The sequence below is a fragment of the Lithobates pipiens genome, unplaced genomic scaffold (assembly GCF_037356315.1).
Source record: "Lithobates pipiens isolate NorthernLeopardFrog02 unplaced genomic scaffold, aLitPip1_a1.2 Scaffold_37, whole genome shotgun sequence".
Taxonomy (NCBI): domain Eukaryota; kingdom Metazoa; phylum Chordata; class Amphibia; order Anura; family Ranidae; genus Lithobates; species Lithobates pipiens.
In genome coordinates this window covers 20,443,473-20,458,298 of record NW_027507825.1, presented here as the reverse complement: position 1 = coordinate 20,458,298, position 14,826 = coordinate 20,443,473, and the positions used below count along the sequence as shown (strand labels likewise).

The 14,826-nt window shown below is 43.7% G+C and overlaps 1 protein-coding gene across 2 annotated transcripts in view; it reads left to right on the top strand.

The window, feature by feature from the left end:
- TXNDC16 (thioredoxin domain containing 16) overlaps nt 1-14,826 on the top strand; it is a 186,532-nt gene that overhangs the window by 127,003 nt on the left and 44,703 nt on the right. For both annotated transcript variants that reach the window (XM_077466803.1, XM_077466804.1), the window contains exons 16-17: nt 4,026-4,162; nt 10,627-10,711. In XM_077466803.1, the coding sequence (XP_077322929.1) occupies nt 4,026-4,162; nt 10,627-10,711 (222 nt within the window). The remainder of the gene's footprint in view (nt 1-4,025; nt 4,163-10,626; nt 10,712-14,826) is intronic.

Genomic DNA, 14,826 nt, shown 5'->3' with positions numbered 1-14,826 from the left:
TTCGGGTGACAACATCGCGGGCGCGCTGGGCGGGTCACTATTTTAAAAGTCAGCAGCTGCAGTATTTGTAGCTGCTGGCTTTAAAAAAAAAAAAAAAAACGCGGAGTCCCGGCGGACTCCCGCTTTAACCACTTCAATACCGGGGGGCACTTAAACAAATTCCTGCCCAGACCAATTTTGAGCTTTCAGCGCTGTCGCACTTTGAATGACAATTGCGCGGTCATGCTACACTGTACCCAAATAAAATTTTTAGCATTTTTTTCTCACAAATAGAGCTTTCTTTTGGTGGTATTTGATCACCTCTACGGTTTTTATTTTTTGCTAAACAAATAAAAAAATACCGAAAATTTTAAAAAAATAGTTTTTTTTTGTTTCAGTTTCAAAACTTTGTAAATAAGTAAGTTTTCTCCTTCACTGATGGGCACTGATAAGGCGGCACTGATGGGTACCAATGAGGTGGCACTAATGAAGTGGCACTGATGAGGTGGCATTGATGGGCACTGATTTGCAGCACGTATGGGCGACACTGATGGGCACTAATAGGTGGCACAAATTGGCACTGATAGCTGGCACGGATTGGCATGGATGGGTATGGATAGGCAGTACAAATGGGCATGGATAGGCGGCACAGAGGGGCATGGATAGGCAGCACTGATAGGCTGCACAGATGGGCACTGATAGGCATCATTGTATTATATTATACTGTACTAATGGATGCCAATTAGTGCCAAACAATAATGCATGCCAATCAGTGATGCCCATTGTGGGCACTGACTGGAATCCCTGGTGGTCTAGGGTGGCATACCTTGTGCTGGGCATGCCTGGTGGTCTGGTGGCGTCCCTGGCGGTCCAGTGTGGGCATCCTGGGGGGGGGGGGCTGCGCTCATAATCGATCAGCACAGACCCCCCCCTGTCAGAGGAACAGCCGATCGGCTCTCCTCTACTCGCGTCTGACAGACGCGAGTGAGGAAAAGCCGATCACCGGCTCTTCCTATTTACTGTGTGATTGGACGTGGCTGATCACATGGTAAAGAGTCTCCAGAGACTCTTTACCAAGATCGTAGTTGCAGGGTGTCAGACTGACGCCCCGCAACAACGATGGCCGCGAAGCATACCCCCGGGGGCGCGCAGTGGCTCAAAATCTTGATCACGTCATATGACGTCCGGTCAGGATTTTGAAACCACTTTGCAGCCGTGTTTCTGCTATAGGGTGGGTGGCAAGTGGTTAAATCAACTTTTTTTATATATATATATATATATATATATATATATATATATATATATATATATATATATATATATATATATATATATATATATATATATATATATATATATATATATATATATATATTATGGTGGGATCAGGACCAGGTACTCTGGCAAACGGGATCTCATCATTGGAAGCCCATAGAGAAAAAAATACAAAAAAGAATACCAGGTGAAAAAGTCCACCAGACTTCACCTACAGATAAAGTATCACTCTTGGGTGGCCTGACCCTCTAAAGTCCATCTTTATAATAATTTACCTCGTGTTTGCTGTGAGTTTTTCAAACTGGTTCTAAAGTTGAAATGTTTTTTTTTAACCTTAATGCATCTCCTGCGTTAAGGTAAAAAAACATTTTAGAAATTGCTGCACCCAATTCTCCTGCATGACATTGACAGATGAGAATTGCTGAGCATGGTAATGGAGAGCACATGTTAAGCATGGTAGACGTGACTGTTGCTTTACATATATAATTAAGCGTAATTCACAGAGTCTGTAAACTGATATTTTGCTCAGAGCATGTATCACGGAAGGACGTTAGGGGAAACTGATCATTGAATAAAGGCATAATAAAATAAGCACGCTGTGTAATTAGGAAGTGGAGAGGTCCTACAGACCGCTAAGGTTCTGCAGAAATAGAATGTGTTCTGATCGAAGATTAGTTGGTTTCCTTGATATAAATCAGAAGGTAGGCAGATGTAGAGAGGCAGTCATTTAAATCAGTTATCTATACACAAGGAAATAATTGAATTAACTGTGAAAGTTTACTTATGCCCCGTACACACGAGCAGATTTTCCATCAGAAAAATCTTGGATGGTTTTTCCGTCGGAATTCCGCTCAAGCGTGGCTTGCATACACACGGTCACTGTCAAGCCGAGCCGAGAAAATTAAGTTCAGTGCTTCCGAGCATGCGTCAGATTGTTTCTGCGCATGCGTAGGAATTTTGCGTGTCAGAATTGCTACAGACGATCGGAATTTCCAATCGGAAATTTTTCCGACCGAAAAATTGAGAAACATGCTCTCAATCTTTTGCTGGCTGGAATTCGACAAGCAAAAGTCTGAAGCGCGCACACGGTCACATTTTCTGACCAAGAGCTAATGTCCGAATTTCCAATCTTGTGTATGCGGCATTAGACTAAAAGCTCCCCTGCACCACCTTGTTAGCCTTCCAGCCTATTCTAAACCCATGTGCTACATATCTCCTGAGAGCAGTCTCCCTTCTCTTTTTTATCTCTCATCTCCTCTGCTCCTTCTCTCTTTCATCTCTCCTTTCCCCTCTCTCTCGCGCTCGCGCTCTCTCTCGCGCTCTCTCTCTATCCTCTCTCTCACGCTCTCTCTCTCTATCCTCCCTCTCGCGCTCTCTCTCTCTCTCTATCCTCCCTCTCGCGCTCTCTCTCTCTCTCTCTCTCTATCCTCCCTCTCGCGCTCTCTCTCTCTCTCTCTCTATCCTCCCTCTCGCGCTCTCTCTCTCTCTCTCTCTCTCTCTCTCTCTCTATCCTCCCTCTCGCGCTCTCTCTCTCTCTCTCTCTCTATCCTCCCTCTCGTGCTCTCTCTCTCTCTCTCTCTCTCTATCTCTATCCTCCCTCCCCCTCTCTCTCTCTCTCTCTCTCTCTCTATCCTCCCTCTCCCTCTCTCTATCCTCCCTCTCTCTATCCTCCCTCTCCCTCTCCCTCTCCCCCTCTCTCTATCCCCCTCTCTCTATCCCCCTCTCTCTCCCCCTCTCTCTCTCCCCCTCTCTCTCTCCCCCTCTCTCTCTCTCTCTCGCGCGCGCTCTCTCGCGCGCGCTCTCTCTCCCCCGCTCTCTCGCTCGCGCTCTCGCTCTCTCTCTCTCTATCCTCCCTCTCGCTCTCTCTCTCTCTCTCTATCCTCCCTCTCGCGCTCTCTCTCTCTCTCTCTCTCTCTCTATCCTCCCTCTCGCGCTCTCTCTCTCTCTCTCTCTCTCTCTCTCTATCCTCCCTCTCGCGCTCTCTCTCTCTCTCTCTCTATCCTCCCTCTCGCGCTCTCTCTCTCTCTCTCTCTCTCTATCCTCCCTCTCGCGCTCTCTCTCTCTCTCTCTCTCTCTATCCTCCCTCTCGCGCTCTCTCTCTCGCTCTCTCTCTATCCTCCCTCTCGCGCTCTCTCTCTCTCTCTCTATCCTCCCTCTCGCGCTCTCTCTCTCTCTCTCTCTCTCTATCCTCCCTCTCGCGCTCTCTCTCTCTCTCTCTCTCTATCCTCCCTCTCGCGCTCTCTCTCTCTCTCTCTCTATCCTCCCTCTCGCGCTCTCTCTCTCGCTCTCTCTCTATCCTCCCTCTCGCGCTCTCTCTCTCGCTCTCTCTCTATCCTCCCTCTCGCGCTCTCTCTCTCGCTCTCTCTATCCTCCCTCTCGCGCTCTCGCGCTCTCTCTCTCTCTCTCTCTATCCTCCCTCTCGCGCTCTCGCGCTCTCTCTCTCTCTCTCTCTCTATCCTCCCTCTCTCTCTCTCTCTCTCTCTCTCTATCCTCCCTCTCTCCCTCTCGCTCTCTCTCTCTCTCTCTCTCTCTCTCTCTTCTCCCTTTCTTTTTTTCTTCTTACCTCTTTTCTTTGCCATCTCATCTAGCCACTCTCCTTCACCCCTCTGTACATTTCCCTCCCTTTTCTCTGCTCTGCCCTACCCTTTCTCGTTCTATCCTTTCTTCTCTCTACTTCACCTCTTTTCCCTTCTCCTTTTTTTTTCACACTTTCCTTCAATTTTCTTTCCATGTGAAGCATATCAATACTCACATAAGCTGTTTATTACCAGGATGAAGCAGGAATGTCCCCTGCAGCTGAATACAGTGGAGGAAGCAGAAGAATTTTTGAGTGAAAACATGCTGAAGAAATCATTACTGGATCATAACATTTTAATGCTGGGAATATTTACCCCCGACATGAAAGAAGGTATATCAGAGGTGTTCTCACTAGGTCAAAACAAGAATTGTGAGAAATAATTTTGAATTATGCTACAGTTTTAGGACATACAGTTGTGCTCATGAGTTTACATACCCTGGCAGAATTTAAGATTTCTTGCACATGGCTTCTATTGAAAAGGGGGTCCTGTATCCGGTTCACCCATGCTCCTTGATCTGGGGCGCACCATCCCCACTACCCTCCACCCTCAGACGTCAATGTACTGCCCCAATGTCATTTACCTTGGACTTGTGGCAAAAGTGTAACAAAAAGTACTCCCTCTCTTCGGCTTGCCCCCCCCTTACGAATGTCTTATTTAATCCTAATATCCCTGATGGATTGTCCATGGGTAGGATTTCCCCGTGGCTAGATCCCCCTCTTTTCCAACTTAGAAACCTGGTACACCCTGTCTCCCGTAGACTTCACGCCTTTGAGACCTTGCGAGAAAAATATGACATTCCCAAACATTCGTTTTACTTCTACCTACAGGTGAGACACTTCTTTAACTCTAAATCCCCGACCTTAACCCTTGACACCCCCACAGCTTTTGAGCATCTCTGCGCTCAAGGTCCACATCAACTTAATTTAATTTCCTCTATACACCGCATCCTCCATGAGTCGACCCCTCTAACTGAATTTACACATCTGTATATGAGTAGATGGTCTCAGATGTTGGACAAGCCTATCTCCCTGCAGACGTGGGATAGGATTTGGTCCTCTACTTTCAAATCCTCTAGGTGTGTTACGCAAAGGGAAACAGCAATAAAAATCCTTATGTTTTGGTATAAGACCCCCGATGTCATCCACAAATACGATCTCTCAGTCTCGTCATCTTGTTGGCGATGTGGCCTTGATGTTGGGTCATTGTTCCATATCTTCTGGACATGCCCTTTGATACGGCCTTTCTGGATAGCGGTGGGGTCTTTGGTGGTGGAGGTGACGGGGGTATCCCTCCCGATTGATCCCCTATATTGCTTGCTGGGTCTCCCTATACCAGGTATACCTAAAAACACCAATCGACTGGTTTCCTACATTTTGCTTGCTGCTAAGAGGCTTATCCCATTGTGTTGGTTGTCCAATGCAACTCCCCCCTGGCCTAGGTTACTCCAACTGGTGTCTGAAATTCGGAGAATGGAGTATTTGACAGCCTCGGTGCACGATTTGGTACCCCAGTTCGAAAAAGTGTGGGAACCCTGGGATCGATCAGCATATGGGGCCCCCCCTGCCGGTACGTCCATCTGACTGCAGCTACCGATCGGGGCCCTTTGTTGATAGCTTCCGTCCCCCCCCCCCTTCCCTACCCTGTCTTGGCCCCCTCCCCTCCCGGGGACATACTATCTTGACCATGTGAATGTCCGTTTTTTTTTTTACCTCTTTTTGGCCTCCGGCCTTTTGATGCTCAGAATAGTTTGTTCGCTTTTCATCGACTGTTTGTTATTTATGGTACGAGATATGGATACGCAGTTCACTCTTGTGCCTGCGTTTGTGGACATTTTTCTCTGTTTGTTGTAACGTATGCCTTACATCTTGATCTATATCTTTCTATATTTTCTGATTTTTCTAATGCTTTAGTGTATTGTTTTTGTTTTTGCTTTAAAAATTAATAAAAATTACAATTTAAAAAAAAAAAAGATTTCTTGCACATTTTTCAGAGAATAGGGATGATAACACAAAAACTTTTCTTTCACTCATGTTTAGTGTTTGGCTGAAGCCATTTATTATCAATCACATGTGTTTACTCTTTTTAAATCACAATGGCAACAGAAACTACCCAAATGACCCTGATCAAAAGTTTACATACCCCAGTTCTTAATATCGCGTATTGCCCCCTTTAACACCAATGACAGCTTGAAGTCTTTTGTGGTATTTGTGGATGAGGCTCTTTATCTTCTCAGATGGTAAAGCTGCCCATTTCTCTTGGCAAAAAGCCTCCAGTTCCTGTAAATTCTTGGGCTGTCTTGCATGAACGGCACCTTTGAGATCTCCCCAGAGTGGCTCCTTGATATTGAGGTCAGGAGACTGAGATGGCCACTCCAGAACCTTCACTTTATTCTGCTGTAGCCAATGACAGGTCGACTTGGCCTTGTGTTTTGGATCATTGTCATGTTGGAATGTCCAAGAACGTCCCATGCGCTGCTTCCTGGCTGATGAATGCAAATGTTCCTCCAGTATTTTTTGATAACATACTGCCGTCAATTTTGACCAAATTTCCTGTGCCTTTGTAGCTCACACATCCCCAAAACATCAGCGATCCACCTCCATGTTTCACAGTAGGAATGGTGGACCTTTCATCATAGGCCTTGTTGACTCCTCTCCAAATGAAGTGTTTATGGTTGTATCCAAAAAGCTACATTTTTGTCTCATCACTCCAAATGACTTTGTGGCAGAAGGTTTGAGGTGTGTCCCTGTGCTGTTTGCTGTATTGAAAGCGGGATACTTTGTGGCATTTGTGTAGTATTGGCTTTCTTTTGGCGACTCGACCATGCAGCCCATCTTTCTTCAAGTGCCTCCTTCTTGTGCATCTTGAAACAGCCACACCACATGATTTGAGAGAGTCCTGTATTACACCTGAATTTATTTGTGGATTTTTCTTTGCATTCCAAACAATTTTCCTGGCATTTGTGGCTGAAATTTTAGTTGGTCTACCTGACCGTGGTTTGCTTTCAACAGAACCCCTCATTTTCCACTTCTTGATTAGAATTTGAACACTGCTGATTGGCATTCTCAATTCCTTGGATATCTTTTATATCCCTTTCCTATTTTATACAGTTCAACAACCTTTTCCCACAGATCCTTTGACAATTCATTTGCTTTCTCCATGACTCAGAATCCAGAAACGGCAGTGCAGCACTGGATGAAAGATGCAAGGGTCTGTCAGGAGTCCAGAAATGCATTTACCTTCTATACACACACACTAATTACAAGCAAACCGATCACAGGTGAGGACGGTTACCTTTAACAGCCATTCAAACCCATTTGTGTCAACTTGTGTGCATGTTATCAGGCCAAAATCACCAGGGTATGTAAACTTTTGATCAGGGTCATTTGGGTAGTTTCTGTTGCCATTATGATTTAAAAAGAGTAAACACAGTGGATTGATAATAAATGGCTTCAGCCAAACACTAACCATGAGTGAAAGAAATTATTATTTTTTTTGTTATAATTCATATTCTCTGAAAAATGGCCAAGAAATCATAAATTCTGCCAGGGTATGTAAACTTATGAGCAAAACTGTAAATGACCGTTTTTGGTGGGGCTAATTTGAGGCCCTGATTACTTTTAACTAAGATTTGGAATTAAAATGTTTATTTTACTGGATGTAGGTGGCGGTGCCTTTTATTGTTGCACAACATGGAAAGAGTTTTAAGCCCTTGTACACACGGTCGTAGATTCCGACGGAACGTGTCCTATCGGACCATTTTGGCGGATAATCCGACTGTGTGTGGCCTCCATAGGACTGTTTCCGTCTGAGTATCCAACGGACCAAGTTTTCCAACTTGTCCATAAAACTTTCCGCCAAAATGCTCTGATCGGACATACTCCGATCACGTGTAGCCTACTCCAACGGACAAAGTGCCACGCATGCTCAGATCAAATTCCTAGACCAAAGCTATTGGCTACTAGCCTGAACGTAGTCCCGTCGTAACGAAATAACGTCATCATGTTATGTACAATCAGATTTTCTGACAACTTTGTCCGACCATGTGTATGCAACAGTTTCGGACAAAATCCAATGCATTTGGTTGTCAAAATGTCCGACCGTGTGTACAAGGGCTAAGACTGTTTATGTGACTGCGGCCTTAAAGGGGTTTACCATCTCTAAGTGATCATCACCCTATTTCGAGCACGCACATATAGTTAAACCAAAAAGTAGGACCCTTGCGCCTCCATTATTCATGTTTCCAAGATATGTTCAGGTCACTTCTGGAAATAAAGCTATCCTAGAGAACCGTTTACAAGGAGGGACAGCAATAAGAATACTGATGCTGATAATGCAGCTACAACTTTAAGTATCAGGAAATTAGAAATAGTCACATCTTCAGTCTTAAAATCTACTTTAATGTAGTTGTCAGAATAAACCGATTTTAGGCCCCTTTCACATGGGGCGGACTGTGGCTGCAATCTGCTTGCTCAGCAGGGAATCTCTCCTCTGGTCCCTGCTGAACAGGCGGATTACAGGTCCGTGTCCAGTCCGCTCATGCAGAGCATACAAGGACACAAACAACTCTCCTCTATGGACAGCCGGATGTAAACAGACCACCTGTCCGTTTTACACCTGACTGCCATCCGATCTGCCGGATGGATGGCAAATATATCCTCATTTGTCTGTTTTTGGCGGAACAGATTGGATGTAGGCAGATGTAAATGGACATATAACAAGAAAGTTGATTGCTGGGCCATCGAGTGGCAATCACCCCAAATAAACAATGTGCCACATCATATTACTAGATTTGAAATATAGAGGAAAAAAATTTACTTTTCAGGCATATATAAAAAAAAAAGTAATAAAATTCCTTTATACATATCAAAATACACACTAATCCGACCATACAAAAACACTACGAAAGGTTAAAGTGTAGAGAGCCCCCATTAGTTAACCCAGACCAAGAAAGTAAAGCCACTTAATAATGCTTCCTGTGGGGTATTAGTATTGGACATATGTCTGCTTACACCCACCACTCGCTCCATAGAGAAAAATGGAGGTTCTGAAAGGGTCTGTCTGAAAAACTGACAGACCCGATCAGAATGTCTGTCTGATAGGGACCTTATTCTACTTGCAACTAGGGATCAGCCCACGCTGGCGGCCTTATATAATGTGGGGCGTGTACTAAACCCCCTTGAGCTGTAATTGGCCACAGGCATCCTGCCTGTGGCCAATTATGGGTCTGCTTGCTGCCGGTGATGTGATTGGCCAAGCATGCGGGGTCACAGTGCATGCTTGGCCAATCGTGACCCAGCAATGCACTGCGATGGCGTAGTGCATTGTGGGCCGTTCGTGCCACACGAATTTAGTGTGAACTGTCCTCAAATTTCTGAATTTGCAGAACAGGCGAACGGCCCTTGTTCGAGTCGAACACCGAGCTCATCCCTAATAAGTGCACAATATGGCCCAAAAGATTGTGAACACCTGACAATCACACCTACACTATATATCCACTATGTTTGAACACCCCTCCACACTATTGAGTTTAGGTGTTTCCATTGAAGATTGCTGTTCATGCCACAGCATACAAAGACATTTTAAAGATTGCGCACTCCCAGTCTTGTGCAACAGTTTGCGGAAGGCCATTTTCTGTTTCAGCAGGAACCTGAGTGGCTTGCACAGAGCGGCACTGACCTTGGCCCAGGCATGTACTGGCCATCGGGACTACCGGGAGTTTCCCAGTGGGCCGATGGCTCAGTGGGCCACTCTGATGTAAGGGGACTGGTGATGGGCCACTCTGATGTAAGGGGGCTGGTGATGGGCCACTCTGATGTAAGGGGGCTGGTGATGGAACACTCTGATGTAAGGGGGCTGGTGATGGGACACTCTGATGTAAGGGGGCTGGTGATGGGACACTCTGATGTAAGGGGGCTGGTGATGGGACACTCTGATGTAAGGGGGCTGCTGATGGGACACTCTGATGTAAGGGGGCTGGTGATGGGACACTCTGATGTAAGGGGGCTGGTGATGGGACACTCAAAATGTAAGTGGGCCATTCTGGATGAAGTCCAAGGCCAAATTTCTGTCCCAGTCCAGCCCTGCCTCGGCCTCATTGAGCACCTTCAGCATAAATCGAAATGCCAGTTGTGAGCAAGGCCTTTTCATCCGACATCCATTCCCAACCATCACAAATGCTTTTCTGGCTAAATGGGCAAAATCGCCTTATCTACACAAGCACACTGAGAAATCTTGTGGTCAGCCTTCCCAGAAGAGTGGAGACCATTATAATGGCAATTGTAGGGGGGGAGAGGGGTCAACCCTATATTAATGCCCATGGTTTTTGATAAGGAATGGCCAACAAATACATGTGTGACTGTCAGGTGTGCATATTTTTTTTTTTTTGGTCACTGTACATACTCTTGTTGCTTTTATTGCACATAATAGCCACAGGTATCTGCAGCTTTTCATGACCAACAAGGTGTTACTCAGGTTGCAGCTTACTATATAAGGCCTCAAATGAAAATGTTATCTCCTCCTCTCTTCTAGCTCCCTATTTTTCTCCTGGTCCTTTTCTGGTGTCTGTGTGTGCATTAATAAACCTGAGTTCCACTTATTCATTGCAATCTCAGATAGATTATACTAAAATGAAAAAAATCACATATGACTATAATATTCCCAGCCACTCCCAGGAAATGACCCATTGCATGGTATATGATTATTTTGTACATTTGTAATCTGTATTTAGAACTTAATCAAAACTTGAATAATAACTATAAGAAATAATGATGGTAAAAGTTCTCATCAATGACAGAATCCGATGGTTTTATCATTGCCGGAAAAGACCTTCGAGGTTTTGCAAGTGTGGGAATTTACACTGGAGAGAAAACATCTGTCCTGTGAGTATGAGATTTTTTTGCATACAATAGTTCTGTGTATATTTATTTAAAGCAAGACCTAAAGCCAAAAATAGCCTTCTGATTTCCCCTTGAGCTTACCATTACAGGAATGCCCCCCAAACTGCCTCAAATACTTACCTCATTCCTAGAGTGGTGTCCCAACAGCCATGCTTCATGTCCTCCTAGGCCAGTGATAGCGAACATTGGCACCCCAGATGTTTTGGAAATACATTTCCCATGATGCTCTGGCACTCTGCAGTGTAGTGGAGCATCATGGGAAATGTAGTTCCAAAACATCTGGAGTATGAATGTTCGCCATCACTGTCCTATGTTAACAGCAATAGAGGGCTGGATCTGTGTGCGGTGGAGCTTTGATTTGGCTCCCTCTGTCATTAGAGCCAATTACAGCCTCCGCCTTATGCCCCGTACACACAGTCGGAAATTCAGACGGAAAAAATTTGATAGCAGATCTCAAATTTTCCCACAACAAAATCCGATCTGACTTTTTCCGAACGTTTGTTGAGAATTCCGATCGGAAAAAGTGCCACGCATGCTCAGCTCAAAGTACGAGAGCAAAGCTATTGGCTACTAGCCTGAACGTAGTCCCGTTGTAACGAACGTCGTCATGTTCCCGAACAATCAGATTTTCCGACAACTTTGTCCGACCGTGTGTATGCAACACCAGTTTCCGACAAAATTCGTCGGAAAAAAATCAGACAGATTTTGTGGTCGGAATTTCCGACTGTGTGTACGGGGGGCTTACACAGATCTGGTCCTTCACCACAGCTAACAGAAAGTAAGACAATGGCCCCTGAGAAGAAATTATTTGGGAAGGCCGGCTAGTGTGTGGATCTAGTGTGTCATTTTTACTTTAGATTCCCTTTAATGCATGCAATAGGTTGTGTTCAGCATCCCAATATTAAAGCGATAGCAAAGCCTTTAAAAAAAAAAAAAAAAAAAAAAAAAAAAAAAAACAATAACATATTATACTAATACCTGCTCTGTGCAGTTGGTTTTGGACAGAGCAGCCCAGATCCTCCTCTTTTCGGGTCCCTCACTGGCGCTCCTGGCTCCTCCCCCCCTGCTAGGTACGCTGCTTGCTGTGGGGGCACCCAAGCAGGCGTGCTCCCAACCTACGGCTGTGTGTTCGTTCACATACGGAGCGGTGGCATGGCCCTGCTTCCTTTGCCTCCTGATTGGCTCACTGGCTGTGATTGACAGCAGTGGGAGCCAATGGCTCTTACTGCTGCCAAAAGCCAATCAAGTGTGTGAGTCCCCTGAGCGCCAAGGCTCTTGTGGACATCACTGGATCAAGAGGGGGCTCAGGCAAGTCTTAGGGGGGCGCTGGACATAGAAGGTTTTTTTTTTTTTTTTTTTTTTTTTTTTACCTTCATGCATAGAATGCATGAAGGTAAAAAAAAAACGTGTGCCTTTACAAGCGCTTTTAGCTTTATTCCCCTAGAAGAGGTTTTCTTCAGCATATAGAACAGTGAGATGGTTACAAACTTTTGATTTTGTAAAATGATTTCGATGTGTACACTGAGGAACATAAATTGTATATTCTAAAGCTAATTGGTCCTTAGATGTGGTTGCCGGGTTCGTTTTCTAGTTTAGTGTCCTTGGCACTTCCTGTGAGCTGAACTGGAAGCATTATCGATATATTAACCACTTAAGCCCCGGACCATTTTGCTGGCCAAAGACCAGAGCACTTCTGCGTCGATTTAACTGACATGACGTGGCTCCCAAACAAAATTTATGTTCTTTTTCCCCCACAAATAGAGCTTTCTTTTGGTGGTATTTTTGATCACCGCTGCGGTTTTTATTTTTTTTGTGCTATAAACATAAAACAACAATTTTGAAAAAAAGGCATTATTTTTAACTTTTTGCTATAATATCCCCAAAAAGTATATAAAATAAAGTATATAACCTCCCTGGCGGTATGATTATTTCAGATTTTAGGTGCTGAAAGCAGTACAATTATTTTGCATGGAAATTTGGTGTTTTATATTGTAGGCCTGTAATTCTTAGAAATAATTCACTTAAATCTGTCCAAACCAGAGTCTAATAGACACCCCGGGTATGATAAAATTTGAAATATAAAATCATAAATTTATATATATATATAAGTTTCAGTTTACATCAAAACTGGTTATAGACCAGCTAGAAAACAGCGATAATGAATTGGAATCACTCTCAGAATTGAGCGATAGTAATTTGTGGGGAAATTCATCAAACGCTAAAAGTAATGACAGCGACCATTCTGCAACTCAGCATATTTCAGTGTTTTTGATTTGATTACATCATTGAATAATTATTATTATTATTTGTTATAATTATTTTATTATCTCTCTCTCTCTCTCTCTAGAGAGAGAGAGAGAGAGAGAGAGAGAGAGAGAGAGAGAGAGAGAGAGAGAGAGAGAGAGAGAGAGAGAGAGAGAGAGAGAGAGAGAGAGAGAGAGAGAGAGAGAGAGAGAGAGAGAGATAATAAAATAACTATAAATAATTATAACAAATAATAATTATTCAATGATGTAATCAAATCAAAAACACTGAAATATGCTGAGTTGCAGAATGGTCGCTGTCATTACTTTTAGCGTTTGATGAATTTCCCCACAAATTACTATCGCTCAATTCTGCGAGTGATTCCAATTTATTATCGCTGTTTTCTAGCTGGTCTATAACCAGTTTTGATGTAAACTGAAACTTTTTGGTTGCTATGGACAATCTCCAGTTTCCAGGCATAAAGAACAGTATTTATAATATAAAACTGCATGCAGGACACTGGACAGACCACTAGGGACAAAGGAGATTTGTAATTATTTGATACAGTACTCTAATCTGTAAGATTACATTATACTGTATCTATACTTTGTATTTAACTTTTTGAATTTGGCGCCAAACTCCGTCCCTGTGCGTCGCAACGCTAGCAGGGAACGGAGCCCGGCGATGTGACAGATCGGGTGGAGGACGGCTCGCAGATCACAGCGGGGGGAGGGGGGGACATCGCTGGATCCAGGGGACAGGGTAAGTAAACCCCTCCATGGATCCAGCGATGCGATCCCGAGTCTGGCTCAGGAATACCGCTTATGATATTTAAATCTTACCCCGAGCCAGACTCGGGAATACCGCCAGGGAGGTTACTGGGATAATAATGAAGCTGCTTTGCTGGTGATACTGATGGAGTTATTGCAAACACATTTTCAAAGGCTTTTTTTTTTCTAGTGATATCAAGACTAATATTATGGTTTTGTTTTTGTGCAATTTACCACAACACCATTATCCTGTAGTTTATAAGATCAAAGATACAACTATGTTGTTGTCCCTTGTCAATTTTACATAGTATTTTTATGTATTGTATGTAACTACCTACACCCAAACTGTCATTTGAAGTAAAACACATAGGCAAGTATTTTACACAATTTTTTTTATTGTGCATAAAAAAAAAAAAAAGACATGCTATCTGCCAAAAAAGTGCATTCTATGCATCTAAAAATATAGAAAATATAACAAATCAAATCATTATTATTCAACCCAAAAAAAGCAATAACTCCAAGGCCAATAATGGATAACACGATATCTCCTCAACATGTCTGGTTGATGAACGGCCGTTCAGAAAACAAGCTGAAAAGCACGAAATAAAAGGTGCAAAATAAAAACCACGAAAAAGAAGAGCACAAATCAACACTCCCCAAACTTTTAACACAAAATTAGCAGAAGGAGCCCAAAGAGTGGCGCGAAAGAGCTGAATAACCACGTAGTACGTCACTATGTTCGTAATTGTTGCCTGACATTTGTGTGACCGCGTGTAGGCGAGACAAGTTGGAGCCAACGCCCTTCGGACAAAATTCCACGGTGTTGACGGAAAGTCCGGTCGCGTGTACGCGCCATAAGAGTATTCAAGTTACCCAAAGAAGTTACTTAAATGCTCTTTGTATCTACATCCGTTTTCCACACTTTGTAATCTGTCTGGAAAAATGGAGAATAGCGTCTGTGTGTTACAGTAGACAACAGTTTCTCTTTGTGGTTCATAAACCAGAGATAAGAAAAAGGAAGAGAAGACAAATGTGGTCACATCATATTGGCCTCTGCTTTGTCTCTCTTCTCTAGTTTCAAAG